At 38.1% G+C, this 25,461-nt stretch overlaps 1 protein-coding gene and 1 pseudogene across 1 annotated transcript; both read right to left on the reverse strand.

Moving 5' to 3' along the window:
• Positions 1-1,888: 1,888 nt before the first annotated feature.
• LOC111197170 (scavenger receptor cysteine-rich type 1 protein M130-like) lies at positions 1,889-25,461 on the reverse strand. Its single transcript, XM_049483247.1, has 15 exons — positions 25,160-25,461; positions 11,550-11,840; positions 10,374-10,676; positions 9,814-10,122; positions 9,419-9,721; positions 8,169-8,684; positions 7,510-7,833; positions 6,989-7,324; positions 6,523-6,828; positions 6,353-6,421; positions 5,042-5,305; positions 4,864-4,929; positions 4,399-4,557; positions 4,177-4,269; positions 1,889-3,453 (listed from the first exon to the last, which is right to left on the reverse strand). Exons 2-15 carry the CDS (start codon positions 11,653-11,655, stop codon positions 3,440-3,442), a joined length of 3,168 nt encoding a protein of 1,055 aa, XP_049339204.1. The 5' UTR covers positions 11,656-11,840; positions 25,160-25,461; the 3' UTR covers positions 1,889-3,439.
• On the reverse strand, positions 12,060-21,137 carry LOC125804521 (antigen WC1.1-like; annotated as a pseudogene).

Here is a 25,461-nt window from a genome sequence, read left to right on the forward strand (position 1 = left end):
AAAACTTCTCCTCTGTCTCTGTTTATACAGCGATGGTTTGGGTTTAAAGCTGGGTTTGTTGTGCTGGATATTTGCTGCAATATTATGAACTGAGATCAACCAGTGCTAACCATTGACTTTAAAAAACAAATAAACACAGCTGTTACTGGACTGAAGGGGTTTTAAATATATTGTAGCGTCCGCCTGGACTCTGAAAGAAGGACCGAGTAGGCAGTTTAAGTCGCTTTATTGACTTAACTTAGAACACAGGTTGCTGTAGGCCGCAACCACGCCGAAAAATTTGTGTTGTGTTGCATTTGAGTGAACGAACTGAATCCAATCACTTCCCCAGCTGATTCGTTAATTTCTCAGTTCAGTAGTTAAGCTCAGCAGCGACCCCACAGGCCGGCAGGGGAACTGCTGTGTGGTCTGTGAATCACTGAATCACCGGCGAATCTGGTGGCGGAGACTCTAATTGCGAGGAAACTTGCTCAATGCTCAGTGATTCCTTCACTCACTGAACTGTTATCAGGGCTGGCGCTCTCGAGAAAGAAAAACAAGGTTGAGGCCTGGTAATAGTAATAATAACGTATATTGTTATCGTGGTTATTTTTTTATAATATTATTACTATTAGTAATAATAGTTGTATAACAAGCATATTCATAACCAATAGACAAAGTTTCTGAAGTAAAGGGTATAAGGCCACCTTTATCATGATGATCCTGTTTGGATTTAATTTGTTCTGCACCCACAACAGTGAGCGTATGGATGTGTCTTTGTTTTATTTATATGTATTTATTTTAGTTTCTTGACCTTTTGTTTTGCACTACAGTTACGCTATTTATTTTCAATTTGATTGCACATTGAAGTTGATACTTTCTTCTGAATGTAATTTTTTTATGTTAATTTTGCTCTTAATGTAATATCTATGTTGCAGAAGTTCATACTTATTTTTTGTATTATGTTATTTGTAATGTGATTTATATATATAAATCACATTACAAATAACATAATAAGAAAAGTCTCCTGTTTTTTTTTACAAGTGTTGTAAAATATATATAAATAACAAATATTGAAATATGTAACTAAATGTTGGGTTTATTATACGATATCGTATAATAAACCCAACATTTAGTTACATATTTCAATATTTGTTATTTATATATATTTTTACAACACTTGTAAAAAAAAAACGGGAGACCTTTCCGTCTCCCATCTTTTTAGTGAACTTATTCTAATGGTTCAGTTCATCTAAAAGAGCTGTTATGCCCATCACTACGAAAAATAACAAAAGGCTAGTGCTAACTGGTTAACTCTAGCTCTCACTCTCAGCACACACTCACGGGCAGCTCTTCTCTCTCTCTCTCTCTCTCTCTCTCTCCCTTCACACACACACACGCGCTTTCCTGCTCTGCCCCTCCCCCTACCCCAATCACAAGCCCAGCACAGAACAGAACAGTGAATTCACAGTGAACGGAATATAAAAGCAGCTTCGCTACAATATAGCTAATTGTTAAGAATTTAAAGATTAGGCTCCTGAAAGCCAGTAATGTTGACCCTGCTAAAAAGTCCAGCTCAAAATCAGAAGAAAACATTCCCTATACTCCCTATATTTAACGATATAGCCTCCCAGTATAAAGTACGTTTTTTCTGCTTTTGAGATGGATTATTAAGTAGAGAGTGTAAATCTGTACTGCAGTAAAAGTGTGTAGTTTCATAAACTTGGCTCGACCTAAATTTGGCTCACTATCTTTATAGGTCAGTTGCTTTAAAACAAAGTAATGTTAGCATAATGTAATGGAAGTGTGACTATTTTCACCGGGTAAAAGAAGCTTTTTTTTAACACAGGGGGACTAATTTCATCCCTTAATTTAAAACATCACAGTGCAGTTTACACTACACTGCAAAAAAAAAAAAAAAAACTAGACATAAAATATATGCAAATTAAGACAAATATATGTATTAAGCAAAACAAATCTGCCAATCGGGTAAGCAAAATTTTCTTAGTAAGATTTCTTACAAAAAAGCAATGGCAAAGTCTCAAAATGAGTGAAGTAACACCTAAATCAAGCAAAAAAGTCACTGTTTATGGACACAAGAATCAGAATAACTTGATTGCTGCTTAATTGTGCTTATTTTGAGTTCAAATTACTTAAAATAAGGTACAAATTCTAAGTAAGAATGATTAAGATAATTATCCCTAAAATAAGCAAAATAATCTAACACTTACACCATGCTTAGTAAGACAAAAAGTCTTATCAGAGAAGAAAATAAGATTTATTGCCTTAAATTTAGATAATTTCACTTGCTAAGATTTAGTTTTTTGCAATGTAATGACTGTGAACAACTTATTACAATATAGATAACTAACTACCTATGTAGTTATGTATGCATTAGTATGGTACCTAAGCTGTCAGTCCTCTGCTATTCTGAGCACTTCAGAATAAAGATGAATCATATTTGTCAGCAAGTTCTTAGATTTTAAAATGCTATTTTATTATATACACACACACACACACACATATATATCATATACATATATATAATGAGAGTACACCAATTTAGCTGTGAGTAAAGGAGAGATTCTAGTTGAGAAACTGTTAAAATGAAATGTAGTTTTAAGAATGTCAATTAGCAGTATTGCCATTTTATCTCAGTTTTGGTTGTCTTTCATTTTTGCATCATCTGAACCTGGGAGTTGTTCTTTAAATTGTCAATATGTCCATACATACACCTTGTTTTAAATAGCTTGTGCTCAATTTAAATGAAACACAACTTAAAAGCTGGTGTTTTAATAAATATTAGCAATAAACAATACACATCTAAAACAGTAAAAACATAAATGTAATACATACTTTTTATTTGACTAGACCAGGCTAAAATGTTTTGTTGACTAAATGACTAAAGTGTGACAAACAAAAGACTAAAACTAAATTAAAGTCACCTGTCAGAATGAATGCTGGACTGTATCTGTACTTAATTTTAAATACTTGTCATTCTTAATTCTCTGTTCTGAACATTTTCATCCAGGCTTGCTTGTTTAAAAAAAATAGTTGTTTTACTAATTCTATTATTTCATCATTATAGTGTGTATCCTGCAGTAAAGTTATTTATTTGGTTACTTTTTTGACATTTCTAGTTTAGTACATTAATTACAAATACAGGCAGTGTATAAAATGGTATGAGAGAAGTGCTGAATCAGGGGTTTGCCCAGGATCCCATACAAAATAGCTAAAAGCATGTTAATGCGACAAATGTATGAACTATGGAGAACTGTAGATCTTCTTATTTGGATAAACTATTACAGGACTACAGTAACTATGTGAAAGTAAATCTACAGATCTTTCTCTTCTGTAAATTCAGGCCCAGTCCCCGAAGACCCAGCATCTTCAGTGTCCTGGAGCTCAAGCAGCAGCACTTGCCACTCCACCGTCTCCATCCCCACCCGAAAGAGGAAGATCAGCAGAAGGAGGCTTCCAGGATGTAAAGAGGAGGAGAGCAGATCAAAGCTTTGTAAATTGCTTTCTAAATAAGTGTTTTTTTTCATTGTTATTGCTTGTGTCTGTGTTTTCTATTTATTTGTTACAAAAAATGTAAATGTGGGTTTGAGAGACTTTCTGGTCTCAAAAAAGTAAACAGGCACAGTAACATATTTTGATAGTTTGAGGTGCTACACATTTGGTACCTACAGCACATGTGAACCTACAGAAACTCCATGCACAAACAATAAAATAATCCCTGTCAATCATCTTGCATTACTGTTACAGAAACTAAACATCCACAGGGTCTAAAAGTCTAACATTGCCCTCTACTGGAAACTGAAAATACTGGTAGTGCCCTATGATAGTGAATATTAAAGTTGCAATAAAAGAGCAATACATAGAACAATAAAAAGCAAAGAAAACTAAAATTATTGTTAAAAGTTTTTTTATCCAATAGCTTTTATAAATACATTTTATTGAATGAGAAGATACATTATTCAGAACATTATTCAGTGGGAAGAAAAGATAGATAAATTGGTGTAATTTATTAACAAAGGAAGAAAATCTACAAAAAAAAACACTAAATATTTAAACACTAAAATATAACAATATGAAAAGAGAGTTATCTGACAAGTATTTGATTAACTGCTACATTATTTCTGTAAAGACCAGACATTTCTGCTTTGAGAGAAAAAAAAAACATTTTACTCTTACTTTCAGTTGAGACAGTAATTCTTTTAGGGATGAGCCTGGTGTCAATCTCCTCATAGGCAGGCTCAGCTGAAGTCTTCCTCCTCTTAGAGATCACTGTGAGAGAGACAGAGAGAAACATGGAGTCAGTTCAGTAGAAGAGAAGACTGATGACAGATTGAAGTACTAATGATGATTAGAGGAAGTACAGAAAGTGGATTGTAGATGATCTCTGAATCCCCCTACCTCTCCTGAGCACTCTGTTCTGATAAAACAGCACAACCAGAAGCACTAAGGCCAGGAAGAGCACATATCCCAGAACCAGGAGAGACACTGGATAGATGGAGGGAACAGCTGGTGGAGGAGTTTGTGGAAGTATGATTCTTCTTGTCTGTGGTTGAGAATCTAAAAAACAAATATACAAAATGTATAGACAATTTATACATGAACACAGTCCTTTTATTGGATGTGAATAATTTTGTGATGAATATTATGGAAGATGACATATGAAATGTCTATAAACACAGAATGATCTAGACAGACTGGTGCAAAGCACATACAGACTCTCACTATTGTTACTTTCTATCCTTCCCAAAAACATTACAATTATTAAATGATGGAAACCAAATGTGTGTGACCAACATTATGATCAACAATAGTTACCGAAGTTGCTATCAAGCCTGTTTACAATGGAGAAAAGTGGTCCCTGACCTTGCAAAGCAAAATGTCCCATCTGTCCTCTTTTATTATTTAAAGGCAAAGTATGATACAGGAAGCCTAGTGAGTGAGCATAAAATAACAATGTGATGTAAGTATTTTTCTCAAGCATGTGTAAAGTTTCTGTAACAGTTAGGAGGCAAATATATTCAGTTGTGTCTGTTCCTCTGACCTCCACAAGTGACTCCAGCACTGTGGGAGCAGTCAGTGTGGTTCTTCAGGGAATGAGGACAGTCCCACAGGTGAATCTCATTACCATCAGCAGCTCTTCTATTAGCACTCAGCGCCGGCCCACAACCCAGCTGCCTGCAGACCACCTGAGCATCCCTGATGTCCCAGAGGTCACCACATACAGACCCCCATGTTTTATTATGATACACCTGCAGCCATCCAGAACAGCTTCCTACTCCTCCCCTCAGCCTCAGAGGAATGTGCTCTACAAACACACCAGAGGGAAAAAAATGATTATCCATCAAAGTCTTACAAACATTTACAACAGTCGTATATACTGTATGATGAAATATGTTCTTATAGAGATGTGGTAAACCACAAAAAGCATTGTAAGATGAAAAATATATACAAGCAGAAGAGAGCAGGAGAAAAAAAAACAGAAGTAGCCATAGTAAAAAAAAAAAGCACTTACCTTGTTTTACCGTTTTAGTTGAAACAGTTGATTTTTTTAAACTAATATTTTTTTTTAAATAAGATATTGCTTCTAATAGAGTGTAGTTTGTCTGTCTTCAGCAAGCTGTCTGTTACACCTGTTATTTCCACCACTAGAGCTGTGCCATATCGTATCAAACGCAAAAAACGATACTATACCCTGAAATATCGTGCCATATCACCCACCCCTAATTACCACTGCAGAGCACCACTGGGGTTGCTGTTTTTATCTGTCCAATATTATTCATTTTACTTTATTATTAATTATATAGATTATATAGAGTGCATTAATAGTATCATGACTTTCTTGATCACTGATGTCTGTTACCATCTGATAAAAAGTCTTGTATTTTTTTATATCGTAGTTTGGGGGGGTGCCATATCATATGCAAAAACAGAATTTAATTTTTATTTTGTTTCAGTAGTGTATTTTTAAAATAATATCTTTAATTCAGTGTTTTGTCATATCACCAAGAGTACTGTTATCGCGATAAATGCCATGAAACATCGTGATATTGTTTTAGGGCCATATTACCCACCCCCATCCACCACACCTGAATTCCTCAGACTTACATAGACACTCTGATGGACTCCATTACCCAGAATCCCTCTCTAAACCTTTGTTAAAAAATATCACTGTAGAAGTGTTATCTAAAATATGTTAAAGTGCAAAAAAATATGCAAACTACAAATAAAACAGTTCGAGCAAAGACAAGAATTGCTTATTAGTGAAAGCATGCTGGCAGAACATGCAGTCAAAAAGAAAGAAAATGTAGTTTATCAAAGACATGATCATTTTGATAATGATAAGTTTTCTTACTTGAGCACGGTCTCTCATGAGGAGATGAATCACACAGCCAATTTGTCAAATCTAGTGTATTTCCATTCTCTGTGGTAGGACAAAAAATCAAATATTATGAAATTCCAATTACAAACTACATTAGTTCTAGCGTTCTTTAAAGTCTTTAACACCTCATCATATCTGCCTACCTGAGCAGGTAATGCAAGCAACCTCATTGCGATTATCACACCTGTTCTCCCCCCAGGAAGAAGATGGACAGTGCCACAGAGTGGAGTCATGTTTCCTACATTTTACATTATCCAGCCAGTTAGGAGCTGATTCCACTCTTGCTTTAGACCAAGACTCACTGCCAGTTCTTCCACAGTTCAGCTCTCGACAGATCAATTTTGCCGTTTCATCAGTCATCCCATTTACACACACATTCCCCCAGGTTCCATTATAGTACACCTCCAGATTCCCCTCACAGCCCTCAGTCAGTCTGATCTCTTTATACTCTGGCGGGAGAAAGATAGCTAGCTAGTTATGCACATTGATTTAAACGTGCAAAAGTTTCTTCTTTAATTATTCAAAATGTACCTCCAGTTGTACATAGATAGGGCATTGGTACTTGATTACAAGATCATTACAAACTGAGCAATTCAAGATACGAAGTACCTGAGCACACGACTCCTACATCATCCTTGTGTCCACATTCATCCTCTCCACACAGCTGATATCTGCAGTTCCACAGAGACGCCTCGTTCCCCTCACACTCCACCTCATTCAGCCAAATGGGTCCAGTTCCAGATCCAAACCGGGCTGGTACTGGTACTGGAGCACTGAGGGCGACTCCACACTGCAGCTGTCTGCAGACCACCTGCGCATCCTCAATATCCCACAATTCATCACTCACTGTCCCCCATGATGCACTGTGGAAAACCTCCAGCCTTCCTGCACAGTCTCCCCCAGAACCAACCAGCCTGATGGAGCTGTGGACTGTGTTAGATGTACCTAAAATTTACACAAATACAAAAGATGTTTTCAAACTCCTTTCACAAGATATGTGTTGTGTATATGTACTCATATTTGCCAAATAATTATTCTCAAATGTTCAAAAATATGGATAATAGAGGCACTTTTGCATGTTATCATACATACAAATAAAATTATACATTTATTAACTGTGCAATGCTTACCAGAGCAGGTGATGTAGAGCTGTACTGTGGAGCTGCAGTTAACTGCTTGTGAGCTGCTGCAGTTCCTCAGATGAGCTTCACTCCCAGAGCAGTTGAAACCCGTCACACACATGTAGCTGTGTTCAGGACTGGATGAAGAGGAGCTGGAGGTGTTGAGTACAGAACCACAGCCCAGCTGTCTGCAGACCACAGAGGCCTCAGACTCACTCCAGGAGTCCAGCAGAACTCTCCTCCAGTCCTGCCTGAAGAACACCTCCACCTCCCCCTCACACTCCATCCCTCCAGACAACCGCACTCCTCCCTCATGAGACGCCAGAGAAGAACCTGAAGAGAAAAAAATATATTACTTGGCTTAAAATGAGGGAGTAATAAACTTTCAGTTATTTATTATACTGCAAACTGTAAGATCTCACCACTACAGATAACTCCAGCATACTGTTCATGAGAGCATGCAGTTCGACTCCATGATGAAATGGGACACTTTAACAGGTGTGTTTCGTTTCCCTGACAATCAAACACATCAGCCCAGATCCGGCCACTCCCCTCCCCAAACCAGTCTGACCCCAACACAGCCACAGAACTCCCACACTTCAGCTGAGCACAGAGAACACTGGCAGCTCTCATATCCCAGCTTACATCACACACTGTACCCCACTCACTGAGGTACTGGAGCTCCACTCGACCAGAACAGGAATCTGAGCCGTTCATCAGCCGAGCCTGAGTGTGACCCGAATTTACAGAGGAAAAACAGTAGGCAACAATAATACAATACAATAATAAAAAAAAAATACAGTAATTACAAACTAATTGCTCACAGTTTAGTACTAATCTAAATCTTTTACAAACATACTTCATCATACCAGAGCATCTTAGTCCCACATCCTTGTTGTGAGAGCAGTTGGGTTTCAAGGAAGGAGATGTCTGGCAGAGGTACATATGAGATTCGTTTCCTCTACACTGAAGCTCCTCTGACCACATCTGACCCTCTGCTCTACCAAAAGCAGCTGCTCCCAGAACCTCCACAGGAGAACCACAGCCCAGCTCCCAGCTGCACACAACCTTTGCATCCTGCTGGTTAAAGTCAGCATCACACACTGGAAGCCAAGAATTCCGATGAAGCTTCTCTACTCTCCCAGAGCATGCGTGAGGACCACCAACAAGTCTTCGCTTGTCACCTACAGTATAGTATTTGTGTACATTGATCATCAAAAAACACTGCACCCAGAAGAAAGCATCAGATTACAAGGCTAGTCAGAAGAACGATGTGCTATGCCATGGCTAAACACATTGACAGGTCAATCCACTAATCCACTAAAAAGTGCTGGATACTGTTGGACCCACGATCAGCACTCTACCACATCGCAAAATCACATTAGTGAAAGCACATTAGGAATGCCACACATCTGACATGTTGCATTACACACTGTATGTGTAGTTCCTTAAATATTACTCATCTTAGTCTAAATGAAATAATTTATTATTCCTCACACTGCCTGTAAATCAATGGTAGACATTAAAAAAAAAAAAAAAAAAAACATACTTGTAGTTTTAGATAAAAAAAATAAGACTTTGTAAGTTTCTTTTAAAATGGTCACCAAAAACAATTCAACATAGTCAAAGTCTAAACATTTTTTCATATGTATAAAACTTTTGCTTTTTGACTTCTCTGCAGCACTCCTTGTAAACTTAAAAAGTCTGGTTAGCCCTCAAGGACATAAATGACAAATCAAATTAAAGGTTTCTTAATGTTTTAATGTCTTAATATCTTTTTTCATAATATTGTGCAATACAGAAATCAATCAAACTGGTGGATTTGTGTCTCCGTCACCTGTCTGTTATCTGAATTTGGTGGATGTGTGTTTTTGTCAGTGTTTTGTGTGAAATTGACAAAAGGAAGTGAAATACCTACCAGAACATGCCAGTCCCACATCATCATCATGGGAGCAGTTGTGTTTGAGTGAAGATGATTTTGGACAGAAGTGAATCTGAGATTCGTTTCCTCTACACTGAAGCTCCTCTGACCACACCTGACCCTCCCCTCTACCAAAAGCAGCTGCTCCCAGAACCTCCACAGGAGAACCACAGCCCAGCTCTCGACACACAACCTCTGCATCCTGCTGGTCAAAGTCAGCATCACACACTGTGACCCAGCTCTCTCCATGAAGAACCTCCACTCTCCCTGAGCAGTGAGAACCTCCAACCAGCCTGACTCCTAGGTATGATCAAAATATAATAAACATTATGCAGTGGGTTAAAAGGTTTTTTGATTACAGAAGTTCATACTAAGTTTTTAGTGTAACTCACTTGAACAGATGACTCCAGCATCTTTAGGATGATTACAGTTATGTTTACCCCATCCTGCTGATTTACAGTTCTTTAGTATTGATTCTGATTCTCTACACTCCACATTATCCATCCAGATTGGTCCTGATCCTGATCCAAAGTAAGCACCACTAAGTGCATCTACAGCCTCTCCACAGCCCAGCTCTCTACACACCACTGCAGCATCTCTCATATCCCAGTTATCATCACACACTGTTCCCCAATGTCCTTTATGAAGAACCTCCACTCTCCCAGCACAGCGACTGCCACCATCCACCAACCTCACACTTTCTAAAGAGCAGAAAGAGAAAGATTGAATGCACAACTCAAACATCATTTTGCATCTTTTAAAATCTGGTAAAACTTCATTTTAATGCTATTCACATGTGCTATATTCCAGCATGCACAAATATGGACTATATCAATAAAAGAATTAAGAAGAATATGTTTCATGAAGTACATTATACACTGACCACTAAGAAAAGAACATCTTTTCATCAAGACTCTAAAAAGAAAAAATAAATAAAATATGTAGCTCTCACCAGAACACACCAGTCCCACATCATTATCATGGGAGCAGTTGTGTTTGAGTGAAGATGATTTTGGACAGAAGTGAATCTGTGATTCGTTTCCTCTACACTGAAGCTCCTCTGACCACACCGGACCCTCCCCTCTACCAAAAGCAGCTGCTCCCAGAATCTCCACAGGAGAACCACAGCCCAGCTCTCGACACACAACCTCTGCACCCTGCTGGTCAAAGTCAGCATCAAACACTGTGACCCAGCTCTCTCCATGAAGAACCTCCACTCTCCCAGAGCAGCGAGATCTGCCCACCAATCTGACCCCTAAATTAGTTTATAAGAGAAAGAGAACATGTACATTAACATTAACACACAGCATTAAGTACTTGGAAACCTTAAGAAGTTCCACAGGGTTCTACTGTAGGACCGATGAAACTAATATTAGTGAAGAACTGATGACAGTGAAAAACTGCAGTGTGGGCTTACACATGGAGTCAATTAACAGTTTAAGCACTAAACACAAACAAATGTACTAATTAACTGCTTAAAATATATAAAGATAAAAACTCTGTCCATGTACCACTGAACTAAGGTGTAACTGTAATTAACTAAAAAATATTAACGCCTGTTTCTTTGTGAATGGGACTTCTGCATGGAAATCCATTATTTTCTACCAGAAAGGAAAGATTACAAAAATGTATTTCTCCATCATGCCTACAGCAATAGTCTTTCTATAATTAAGTATTGTCTTATAGTGAAAATCACTTTTCATCTCCATATAATAATTTGCTTTTTTAATAATTTGACTTAGTATATCAAGTTATTACCTACATTTAAGTACTAGTAAGACCCGGTAAGTATTTTGTATGTGCTAGTTCATACAGAGAAATCACACTGTAAGTTATGGGAACTTAAGCTCTAAAACACAGGCTGTATTATAAGTGTTAACTAGGTTTATTACAGCTTATAGTTTTCTTCTATACAGTAATTTGCCACATTATTTTTTAAACGCAAAACCAGGTCTGAGATTGAGCAAACAGTGACTGATCTAGTGGTCTTAACCAAATAAAAGTGGGTTAATATAGGTGAAAGTAGGTCATGATTATGGCAGATTAGGAAGAAATGCTATAATAAATAAATTGTGCACAACTGATATACATTCCAACGACAAGTATTTTAAGATTTAGGAGAGCTCACCTGAACAGATGACTCCAGCAAGTCGATTACAAATTTGTTCCACCCATCCAGCTGATCTACAGTGCTTCACTGAAGACTCTGATCCACTACAGTTCACATCATCCATCCAGGCTGATCTTGGTCCAAACTGAACATTTTTAAATACAGCCTCCCCACAGCCCAGCTCTCTACACACCACTGCAGCATCTCTTATATCCCAGTGTTTACCACACACTGATCTCCATGTTCTGTTATAAAAAACCTCCACTCTCCCAGCACAGCGATGGCCACCATCCACCAACCTCACACTGTCTGTACAACAGAGAGAGAAAGAGAGAGGAAAAGATGTAGAAATCTGAAAAATCAGACTGAATCTCAAAATTAAAACATAAGCCATTTAGCTCTTACCAGCACACACCAGTCCCACATCATTATCATGGGAGCAGTTGTGTTTGAGTGAAGATGATTTTGGACAGAAGTGAATCTGTGATTCGCTGCCTCTACACTGAAGCTCCTCTAAACACACCTGACCCTCCCCTCTACCAAAAGCAGCTGCTCCCAGAACCTCCACAGGAGAACCACAGCCCAGCTCTCGACACACAACCTCTGCATCCTGCTGGTCAAAGTCAGCATCACACACTGTGACCCAGCTCTCTCCATGAAGAACCTCCACTCTCCCTGAGCAGCGAGATCTGCCCACCAGTCTGACTTCTACAATGTGTTTATAAGAGCAAAGAGAACATGTACGTTAATATTAACACACAGCATTGGGAGGGCTGGGAGGTTAATTTGAATAGAAGGGAATTAAATAATATGGGGCAGTGATTTTTTATATTTTGCACTTTTCATTAACTGAAATACAAGGATTTTAAAAAAAAAAAAAATATATATATATATATATATATATATATATATATATATATTATTTCTTAGTTGCTAATTCTAAACCAAAGCATTCAAAACCACCTCTGTAATAATCCATTTATTAAGTGTATGAAAGTGAATTTAGGTTCAGGCTTAAACTTTTCATGTTACAAAGAAGTTTTTTTACAGGGGTGTATATAAAACAACTAACAGTTGTTCTGCACAAACAGCACCAGCGTCTTCATCATGATTACATCTCTGTCTACCCCAATCATACGACCTACAGTTCTTCAGTGAAGACTCTGATCCAGCACAGTTAGCATATTCCACCCAGATCGGTCCTGATCCTGATCCAAAGCGAGCTCTCCGTGGTGCATCTATGGCTTCCCCACAGCCCAGCTCTCTACACACCACTGCAGCATCTCTCATATCCCAGTAATCATCACACACTGTTCCCCAATGTCCTCTATGAAGAACTTCCACTCTCCCAGCACAGCGGCTCCCACCATCCACCAACCTCACACTGTCTGCATGGAGAAAAAAACAAACACACTGATAATCAGAGAATAATTACACTTATACTCAAATAATAATACTCAAACAAGGCTGAAATACATTTAAACCAAATCATGGACATCAAAAGCTCCCATTTAGAGATCATAAGAAATCTGTTCACTAATTTGTACTTCTATAGCAATACTAAAATGGGCTGACTGGATGATAGCAAAGTGTAAATCACATGAATGTAAGATCAAAAAGTAAATATATACTTTTCAATTAAATGCCACTTTATGCAACATCATTCAGCATGTCTGGTTTGGTGGGGGATCAGTGATGGTCTGGGGAGGCCTGTAGATGCCCAGGCCTCTACAGGTTAGACAACAGTACCCTGCCTGCTCTTAGGTATTGAGATGAAATCCTTGAACCCATTGTAAGACCCTACGCTGGCGCAGTGAGTCCGTGGTTTCTCACGGTGCATGACAATCCCCGGCCCGATGTGGAGAAAGTAGTTAAGTTCTTCGAGGATAAAGGAATTTATACCATTCACTGCCTTTCCAACAACATCCTAACAGAAAAAGAGGCCAGTATACATACAGTCCACAAAGTTAGTTTAAATATGCTGTATAGAAAAATGAGTAGAACTCGGATGTCCATCTCTTGCACACACACACTGCTCAACTCAGCAGCAGAACAAGCTTTACCTCTACTCAGCCAGATAAGACTCAAGAACCTGAGAGACAGAGAGAGAGAGAGAGAGAGAGAGAGAGAGAGAGAGAGAGAGATTCCCCACAGCCGCCAATCACACTCACTATGACCTTATTAGAAAGAGGAGAGGAAATTATCAAACATTTTCAGTGACAAATCAGAAGAAGCTTTTTTTTCATTTCGCCATATTTTTAAAAAGCGTCAGCACTAATTAACACAGCTCCACCTCCTTGTGTCTGTGTCTGTGTGTGTGTGTCTATGGGCAAAGGAAGGTACAAAGTCAGCTACCTTCTGGAGACAAACTTCAGAGAGAGTAAACACACAAAATACAGCATTAAAGCTGCACCTGCAGACAGCAGATCCAAACACATAACATCCACCATGAAGATAAGTCACAGTTTCTTTTAACTACACATACAAACAACTTTTTTGTGTTTCTCATGCTTTTACAGAGTATATAAAACTAGTTTTAATCCTGATTACAGAAACTCTGATTAAGTGTGGGAATATTGTGGGTTCCCTGTGAACTACAGCAAGGCCGGTGAGCGATGGACCAAACAAAGACGGTTTGTCTGCCCTGTGAGGCGGGTGTAGGGTATGTTTGTGGAAATGCATCTAAGGATGCACCTACTACTCTACTGATCACAGCAGTTCCAATTACAAAATAAAAGTCCTGTTCTCTGCAGTATGCACTCGTGAGCCGAACTTACCAAGTTTGTTCTGACAAAGTACAAGAGTCCAAACTTGCTTAATCTATAATGAGAAACGGGCCGACTCTGGCGCTGCCAGGAACTTGTGAGCCCATGGGACCACAAGGGTGGTTGAGAAAACCTTTATTCTCTCTGTAATGATTAATTTATTTATCTAAAACAGTATGAAATGCATTAATTAACTGAAACATGTTGCTCAGTGTGCTTTTAAAAATGAAAAAAAAAAGAAGACACATTCTTTATAGGTGTGAAAAAAATCACACTTATAATAATAATAATGTATGCTGCACAGACATATATAGATATATTTTTGATTAAGGTGAAAAGCAAATATAATTTGCATGTTTACCATGTGTCCACAATAAATCGTACGTATTAAAATATCCAAACCTGTTGTAATGTGTGGGCTCTCTTCAGCAGGTATGATATCATCATAGACCTCGCCATAGTTTTCTGTAAAAATTAAAAAATGCATTGCAGAACAGCAGCATCAGGATGATGGCAGCAAGACACTGTTACTCAAAGACTCAAACTTTTAAAATACTAAGGGGTTTTCAATGTATTGGTACTGTCGCCCTCTGCGATCAGAACTGGTTGACAAATCAAAGTGTGTCCCTTTAAAAAAAAAACAACAAAAAAAAAACTCCCACACACCAAAGGATATTAACTCACCTCAACATGCCTTTTGCAATCCTGTAGTTACCCCTGGGCAATCCTAAAATCACTATTACAAACTGTACAGTAGGCAAGACATTGTTTTTAACTTGTGCCAGACATGGATATACTGGAGTAGTCAAAGATAAATTGAATTTAGCATTAGCATTACCCGCTAACCACGCTCACTATTTTCCCGTTCAGGGGTGAGTCTTATCGGCCTGAAGCCTGATGCTAACTGCAAAAACACTTCAGAACCCTACACATATTGCATGGAACTTTTTTTCTATAAAACAAAATATATATATATATATATGTTTTTTCTTCTGCATTAAAAATTCTAACACACATTCAGTATATGTCAACTTACCTGAGAGAAGCTCCTCATCTACGTCCTCATATCCTGAATGCTGATCTTCAGAGATAAAACTTCCTGTTAAAGGAGATCAGAACAGTCAGAATGCCAAAGTTCAATTACTTAATCAAAATCTACAGCAAAAAAAATTATTTGTAAGTCTGAAAATGAGATGAGGCTTTAAGCCCAATCCCATTTCACCCCATGGCCCTACCACTTACCCCAACCATTCTTTGAGTGTAAAGGGTGAAATCCTCCCCATAAGAATTGGGACAACACTTCATGCACCAGATACGTCATCAGAAGCACTAAGGTTCAGTAACCTAGCTAATTTTATGGCATTGTATGTCTTCAGAAAGGTTGGTGATTAAGGAACAATTGTCAATTTCTTAATTCCTGTTATGGGGAGCTTGGATTAGCTTTCATTTTATTTAATTGTTCTGTTCCGCCTTAAATGATGCAGCCTCTGCTGTCTCTTGCACCATTTAAGGTGAAATGGGAAAGTTGGCTAACAAACCCCATCCCTTTCCTCTGCTTTTTAACAGCAGTACAGGCCTGAATTGATAGTAACAGATATGTAATTCTTCCTATTATAGTCAGTGGAGTAACACATTATTTTGAACCTGTAAGATAAGGTAACAATGCTACAATTGATTTACTGCATGTATTTTTTTCATTTATAGTCATTTAAACACTCAGAATTGCTATTTGATATCTGACCTTAGATCCACTTTACATACTGTGTGAAGACTGCCTTCAGTGAAACTCTCTACATATAATTTACCTCTTTTAGTATATCTGTTAGTGACACATTTATGGTTAATCTCTTCATAGACTGCCTCAAGCAGAGTCTTCCTCCTCGCCTTAGAAATCACTGTGAGAGAGAAAGAAAGAAACATGGAGTCAGTTCAGTAGAAGAGGAGACTGATGACAGATTGAAGGACTAATGATGATTATAGAAAGTACAGAAAGTGGATTTTTGATGATCTCTAAATCTCCCTACCTCTCCTGAGCACTCTGTTCTGATAAAACAGCACAACCAGAAGCAATAAGGCCAGGAAGAGCACAGATCCCAGAACCAGGAGAGACACTGGATAGATGTATGGAAAATTAGATGATGGATTTTTTGAAGGAGGGACTGTCTTTTTCTCTGTTAGCTGTGCTGGTACTGAAAACACAGAATAACAACACTGTTGAACACTGCATAGTGTTGTTTAAACTTAAAAAAAAAAAATCACACAAAGGAACTAATTAAAAGAGTACCTGTGGTGTAAGTTGTAGTTGTTTCAGATGAAAAAGGTAATGTGACAAATATGTCTGAAAGAAATATCATAAAAATGGTCAAGAAAAAGAGGTTACAGAAGGAGAAAGAGATTAGAGCAGCATTATTTAAGAAATGGTATTTATTGTTTTTGTGTTTATTGTCTTTGAAACAAAAGAAGTATATGGCTGATATGGTAATATTGTAGGTATTTTCAAAAATATTGTTGCATTATTGTCTGCCAATGTTACTTAGTGTATTTATCAGTGTTGTGAGCCTAAATCAGCCATAATATAAATGCTATTCTCCCTTTTACAGGTCAGAGGAGCACAATAATAATAATATTGAACCTGACTGAAATACAGAGTACACTGCTTAACATAACCATAGTTATCTTAAGAGAAGTTAATACTAGATTAAAAAACGTTCTCGCACACCTGCACAGGTGACTCCAGCACTGTGGGAGCAGCCAGTGTGGATCTTCAGGGAATGAGGACAGTCCCACAGGTGAATCTCATTCCCTCTACACTTCACTCTGTTCACCCAGATAGTTCCTCCACCAGAACCATCAACAGCTCTTCTATTAGCACTCAGCGCCGGCCCACAACCCAGCTGCCTGCAGACCACCTGAGCATCCCTGATGTCCCACAGATCAGCAAATATAGACCCCCACTCAGCATTATGATACACCTCCAACCTCCCAGAACAGATTTCCTCTCCTCCTCTCAACCTAATAGGCATGTAATCTACATCACACATGAATAATATTACATTTTTATAACAAAACTACAGCAAACTGCATTAGTGTTTTTATTTAATCAGTTTTCACTCAAATCAAAGATCAACTGATGGAAAGGGAAGTTTAGAACTATTTGACAAAACAAGTTAGAATGTAGGCACGAACAAATCTGATTAATATGTATACTTATTCAAGTAGTGAATGGAGTGGTAGTCAAATATTCGTACTTGAGCACTGACCCTGGTTTGGAAATAAGAAGAATTTTTGAAGGTTTTCAAATGCAAGCTGTTTCTTCTCTCCTAGAAATGGAGACACATGCTATAAATACTACAAAAATCAAATCAATACTACTAAACTCATTACTAAAATAATGATCTCAGCAATAACAATTGAGAGTTTCAATTGAGCGGCAAACCCCCTCATTTCATGTCTGGTTGTGCTGATTTTCAAATAACACCAGGCATTCTAACAGGGCGCACAGGAAACTTCAAGCTGCACCAGACTGCTCTTTTTCTCTAACCCCACCGAACTATTCCAGCAATGACAAAAACAATTTTTCAGTGCGATTTTCGGACAGAACAGGCTCCTATTAGTAAATGTACACCATTATTGTAAGTCACTTTGGACAAAAGCATCTGCCAAATGTAATGTAATTCAATGTAAAATATCTTATTATTTCACTCACAAATGTAAATTTTTTCTGATACACTTTACACTTTTTATTAAAATGTGTTCCCAGCATGACCAGATGAGTGTAAAAAGCACAGCAAGGTGTAGCTTGTAGTCCCAAAAAATCTCAAGCAATCCTGCACACATACATTGCCATGAAGAAGTATTTGCCCCCTACAGATATACTGATCATTAATGATTTCTGATTATTAAAAAAAACTTTAACATCAGACAAAGATAACCTGAGTAAACATAAAAAACCTCATTTTAAATGATGAGGAATAAAGGAATTTAAAGAATTTCTTGATTCTACAGGTCTGGCAGTAATCAGGCCTGGTTGAGTTAAGTGAAATTGAATACTCATCTATCCAAAAAGTGTAATTAATCACATTTTATTTTTTAGGGGGTGTTTGGATATTTTTTTTCCCTTAATAAATAAAATGATTATTTAAAAATTATTTTATATTTACTCAGGTTGTATACACTTACACAGGGAAAGAGGATGAGGAAAGGTGAGGGTGATCCGGTCACCACAACACTTTCTTTCAACACAACTTTCCATGAAAAACTGTTTTACTCATGCTCATCTACTACAAAGAAAAACAACATACCGGAGCAGGTAATGTGATTCACCTCACTGCTTCTATCACAATTGTTCTGACTCCAGGATGAAGATGGACAGTGAAACAGAGTAGAGTCATGTTTCCTACATTTTACATCATCCAGCCTGTTAGGAGCTGATTCCACTCGTGCTTTGGTAGCTCTCTCAGTCTTAAATCTTCCACAGTTCAGCTCCCGACAGATGAGACCAATTGTTTCTACATCCATCCCATTGTTACACACATTCCCCCCAGGGTCCATTATAGAACACCTCCAGATTCCCCTCACAGCCCTCAGTCAGTCTGATCTCTTTATACTCTGATGAGAGAAAATGCTTTATGTTAGACCCTGGAGTTTTCATGTAGTTTAAAACAAACTTAATGAATCTACACTATTAGTTAAAAGTTTTAGAACACCCCCATTTTTTGCCATTTTTTAAGCTCTCCAGCCCAGTTCATAACCTGAAATGGTACAAAATCCAGTGTGCTCAAATGGTACAAAAGTTAGCAGTGCCAGGGCCTTTAAACAGAAAAGGATCCCAAAAAAGTGTATATTGTATAAAAAATAAATAAATAAATAAAAAAAACCTGAATATATTTGTTTTAAAGAAAGCTTTGGAAATTGGCGCAAAAATAAGAATAAATTAAGTCTTAGTCTGTAGTAAAGTTAGAAGAGAATGTGTTACTGCACTCTACTGCTGACTTTGTAGTAAACTGCACTTTTATCATAATACCTAAAAAAAGACACCAAAATACAGATCAATTTGAAACAATTTAGTTTGCCCTTTAGATACATTCTGACACATTCAAAAAAACAAGAAAAAAAAAAGGTACAGGAAGAGGTCTGGCTGACCCACATGGTAACAACTTTAGATTGGTTTAACAAGTCTTATTTTAACAGTTTAACTAAGTCCCACTTTCAGCACTGAAAAGAAAATTTAGAGGTCTGACAGGTGAAGTGTTCAATGTAAGAACACCAGCAATCAGCACACTGTACCTGAGCACACGACTCCTACATCATCCTTGTGTCCACATTCATCCTCTCCACACAGCTGATATCTGCAGTTCCACAGAGACGCCTCGTTCCCCTCACACTCCACCTCATTCAGCCATATGGGTCCAGTTCCAGATCCAAACCGGGCTGGTACTGGTACTGGAGCACTGAGGGCGACTCCACACTGCAGCTGTCTGCAGACCACCTGCGCATCCTCAATATCCCACAATTCATCACTCACTGTCCCCCATGATCCACTGTGGAAAACCTCCAGCCTTCCAGCACAGTCTCCCCCAGAACCAACCAGCCTGATGGAGCTGTAGCCTAAAATTAAGAGAAACCAGTTCAAAGTATGATTTCTTAGTTCACCCGTAGTCACATGATGATTGGTTCATTTCAGATTCATAATAATTATAATAACCCTTACAATAAAACAAAATAAAACAATTTCCCCCTAACAACAGGCATTATTCACTACAACTCCAAATAATTTGAATTAAATGTACCAGAGCAGGTGATGTAGAGCTGTACTGTGGAGCTGCAGTTAACTGCTTGTGAGCTGCTGCAGTTCCTCAGATGAGCTACACTCCCAGAGCAGTTGAAACCCGTCACACACATGTAGCTGTGTTCAGGACTGGATGAAGAGGAGCTGGAGGTGTTGAGTGCAGAACCACAGCCCAGCTGTCTGCAGACCACAGAGGCCTCAGACTCACTCCAGGAGTCCAGCAGAACTCTCCTCCAGTCCTGCCTGAAGAAAACCTCTACCTCCCCCTCACACTCCATCCCTCCAGTCAATCTCACTACACCCTCATGAGACGCCAGAGAAGAACCTGAAAGTACCACAAATATATTTTAGATTTTACAGGCTTAATAAGATTGTTTTTACAGCACTTGAAATAAATCAGATTTAGAAATTAAACACATTGTTTTTTTACAGGTACTGCTGCATTAGCTGAGCTATATATGGAGCAAAATTAGAAATTGATTTTCAGAAATCAAAATTGTCTATGGAAATGTATATACATGTTCAAAACTGAGATACATTAGTAAATTAATTGAAGTGAAGTAAAAAAAATATATATATAAAAACATTATAAGGGCACTTCCTCCTAAAATCACTTTACAGCCCGTTGATAAGAATGTTTAAGATTCTTAAAAGCTCACCACTGCAGATGAGTCCAACATCCTGTTCATGAGAGCATGCAGTTCGACTCCATGATGAAATGGGACACTTTAACAGGTGTGTTTCGTTTCCCTGACAATCAAACACATCAGCCCAGATCCGGCCACTCCCCTCCCCAAACCAGTCTGACCCCAACACAGCCACAGAACTCCCACACTTCAGCTGAGCACAGAGGACACTGGCAGCTCTCATATCCCAGCTTACATCACACACTGTACCCCACTCACTGAGGTACTGGAGCTCCACTCGACCAGAACAGGAATCTGAGCCGTTCATCAGCCGAGCCTGAGTGTGACCTGAATTTACAACCAAGAGACTCGTAAAAGAGCAAGTTCTCTCCTATACTGTATATTATATATAGAAATGTTAGACGATAATATCACATATTATGCTGTACCAGAACATACAAGTCCCACATCATTACCATGAGAGCAGTTGTATTTGTGTGAAGAGGTTATTGGACAGAGAGTAATCTCAGATTCATCTCCTCTACACTGAAGCTCCTCTGACCACACCTGACCCTTCCCTTTACCAAAAGCAGCTGCTCCCAGAACCTCCACAGGAGAACCACAGCCCAGCTCTCGACACACAACCTCTGCATCCTGCTGCTCAAAGTCAGCATCACACACTGTGAACCAAGACGCTCCATGAAAAACCTCCACTCTCCCAGAGCAAACATGAGGACCATCAGCAAGTCTGGATGTCCTGTGATCTGTGTGTAATGCAAAAATGTCAAATCTCTCTCTCTCTCACAATCAGATTAAATAAAGACTTGTATAATAGACAAATGCTAAACAAAACAGAAGGCTAGTAATGAGATGAAAAAATACTAGAGTTGTCAAATTAACATGTTCACTTCATTAATGAATAAAAAAAATGAACACAAATAACAAAAATACTGCTCATTAATTACCCTACTTTGTGCCCTCTGACCTCCGACGCTAGATCCCAGTTCACATATCATATCAAACCACATAATCTATCCAATTCATCCATGTTAATAATACAGATTAATTTAGCTAGGAAAACAGTTGGCATCGCCAAATAGCCATAGTGGCTAATCCGCCATTTTGAAAATCATAACAAAAGATTTATAGAAAAACAATATATATATTTTTTTTTTATTCTGACTTTTTTTGTTGGTCAAAATATAATTAAATATCTAAATTCTGTCCATATTTGATATCTTAATTCTGTCCATATTTGCATATTATTTTTAATCATTTTAAGCAGGGCTGGTATATTTTATTATTACACAGCAAAGCATTTAAGCTGTTATTGTAATAATAAATGTAAAAATGTCAACTATTTTAGAGTAGCCTAGAATATCTGGCATGTGTGACATTTTTTGTAATTTGCATACGAATAAAGGAGCATCAATTTATAACATTTTTTTTAAGATATGTACAGTTAGTGCTGGACGATATGGCCAAAATTCATATCACGATATATTCCTTAATTTCGGTCGATACGATATAATTCCGATATCGATATAAATACTTAGAAGGCCTCAGAAAACTGCTAAGAATCCCTGCAATGGAAATATGTACCTACTAGGGGTGGGCGATATGGCCCTAAAATAATGTCACAATATTTCATGGTATTATCGCGATAACGATACTCTTGGCGATATGACAAAAAAACAAAAAACTTTTTTATTATTGTATACGATATGATATTGCACACCTTTAAGATATTTTAAAAAAACAATAATTTCAGAAGATTTATAACAGAAGTCAATATTTGAGAATTACATGATACTAATAATAATAATGCACTCCAAATATCTCCATATATCCAGTATTAAAGTAAAATAAATGACACTTTACAGATATAATCTGTCTCTAGTAAATATTTAATAGGAAATTAGAAATGTGTGAGTTTTTCCTTTTGCTTAAAACAGCAAAAAAATTAGTACCCTGATGTGATAATTAGGGATGAGTGATGTGGCACGATATTTCAGAGTATAATATCGTGATATATGATATGGCACACCCCTAGTACCTACTACTGTCTACTTAATTTAAGTCTTTGAAACCTCCTTTCACGAAAACATTATAATACTTAAGAAATAAACAATAGTCAAGATAAATCAATGCTCAATTTTATTTGCATATAGCAAAATTAAAACATGACATCCCTATCAAACATAAGCCAATATAACTATTACCAATAAAAAATAACTTAAAATTAGGATAGAAGCAGAGCTTCTTAGTCTTTTGTAAACAAATTTAACAGATCAAAACAAAAGTGTTCCAACTAGGATAAAGAACACAAGAAGCCTTTATACACATAAAAGCAACAAAATTTCCCCGTCAAATAAACAAACCTATAGGCTTTATCAACTATAAATAACTTAGTTACAATATAAGCTACAAAAGTGCTTCAGCCAAAATACAACTCTTTATGAACATAAAAGGAACATGATATCCCCGTCAAATAAACAAACCTAAAGGATTCATAAACTTTAAATAACTTAAATAACTTACAACATAAGCTATAAAAGTGCTTCAGCCAGTATAAGGAAAATATTGTATGTAGTGGAACTGATTGAGGTGGTGGAACAGATTAGATGTTTTAACGTTACCGCTGCTGGTCGGCTCCACTCTCCGGCACAATTTGCAGCAAACTGAAGTTTAGCAGACCTTCCGAGAGTCGAACCAAATCCTCACCACTGAATTAGACCTCCCTCCTTCAATTAATCACTTGTGGAAGCGGCAGGGGCATTCATTTTGCATCAAAAATGTCCCGCGCTGGGAGCCAAGAGGACCCGCGGCTGACAAAGAGGACCCGCAACTGACCGCTGACCGAGCGGACCCGTGGGCGGACCGAGCGAACCAGAGGCGGACCAAGCGGACCCGTAGGCGGACCGAGCGGACCCGTGGGCGGACCCGAGGCTAGGCTAGGCTAGGCTCGGTTCCGTTCCGTTCCACTCCAGCGCGGAACATTTCAGATGCAAACCGAGCCTACCTTAACCTTGGATCCGCTCGTGCCGGCTCCGTTTGGCTCCAGCGCGAGGCATTTTAGATGCGTAGCGGACCCGAGCCTAGCCTAGCCTAGCCAAATCTAGCCTAGCCTAGCCTATCTGGCTACGTGCCTATGTGATTACGTCATCACGCACAGAGATAGTCCAGCTACGGAAGCTGATTGTGTTCAGCTGTGCGGCGAGCTGACGCCAGTAAATCGCATGTCCGTGACAGATCTGTAAATAATACATATCGATATACCACAAAAATGATATCACCGTTATTGAAACATTTCTTATCTCGATAAATACCGATATCGAATTATTGTCCAGGCCTATGTACAGTATTTACAGCATCTTTACTGACTGATTTTTTTTAAGCGAAACAGCAGAGTGGTATAGAATACCATAGTCTGGCAATCTCAGTGTGTGATAATGTACACATCAGGAAGTTGTTCAGTTGAGCTGTACACATTTATATCAAAACGATAACACATAGACTAAAATTAATATATTGTGACATAAGTTTTGTCATATCGTCCAGCACTAAATTGTTAAGCTGGAAATGGCACTATGTTTCTAATTACAGTGTGTTGACTGGTTTTGTTTTGGCACATAAAGTGTTTGAGAAGTTGTCTGAAGTGGAAAGGACTAATGCATTTTGTTTCATTCAGGTTATAATTTTGAAAACAAATGTTGTGCTCTAGCAAATCAGTACTACAGACCCTTTTTTATTAAATTAAATTTTATCAAACAAAATGAAACTGACTAGACAATATCTTGGGTTAATATTTTCAGCAATTAAATAAAAGTCAAAGCAAATGTTAAAAAAAAACATCACTGCTTCTCACATTAGCTGTAACTGTCAGAATTTACTATGTAATAGAATATTTAATACGGAATAGGTATACAAAACAGTGACATTCCATCATATGATCTCTGATTTGATTTTGTCTATGATGTGTCGAAACATTCTCAGAAAGTTCACAAATGTAATACATGTAATACGTACGTATTACAGTTTTTGTCTAATTAAAACATACCTGAACAGGTAAGCTCAATATCCATATTATGATTACAGCTGTGTTCACCCCACCCTAATGATCCACAGTATTTCAGTGTAGACTCTGATCCAGTACACTTCACATGACTCATCCAGATCGGTGCAGATCCTGGAACAGCTGCATCAGTCCTAAACGGCTCTCCACAGCCCAACTCTTTACACATGACAAAACCCGCTATGAAATTTGCACCAGCACCACAAATAGTCCCACTGTCCTCTGTGAAAAACCTCTGCTCTTCCAGCACAGCGACTGAAACCATCCGCCAACCTCACACTGTCTGTGTAAGAGAAAATAAGAACAAGAAAAATTTACCGAATTATGAACTAGTAAGAGTAAAAATGTGAAACATTTTTTTGAAAAACACTTACCTGCACACACCAGTCCCACATCATCATCATGGGAGCAGTTGTGTTTGAGTGAAGATGATTTTGGACAGAAGTGAATCTGTGATTCGTTTCCTCTACACTGAAGCTCCTCTGACCACACCGGACCCTCCCCTCTACCAAAAGCAGCTGCTCCCAGAACCTTCACAGGAGAACCACAGCCCAGCTCTCGACACACAACCTCTGCATCCTGCTGGTTAAAGTCAGCATCACACACTGTGACCCAGCTCTCTCCATGAAGAACCTCCACTCTTCCAGAGCAGCGAGAGCCATTAACCAGCAGGACT

The sequence above is a fragment of the Astyanax mexicanus genome, chromosome 1, assembly GCF_023375975.1.
Source record: "Astyanax mexicanus isolate ESR-SI-001 chromosome 1, AstMex3_surface, whole genome shotgun sequence".
NCBI lineage: Eukaryota > Metazoa > Chordata > Actinopteri > Characiformes > Acestrorhamphidae > Astyanax > Astyanax mexicanus.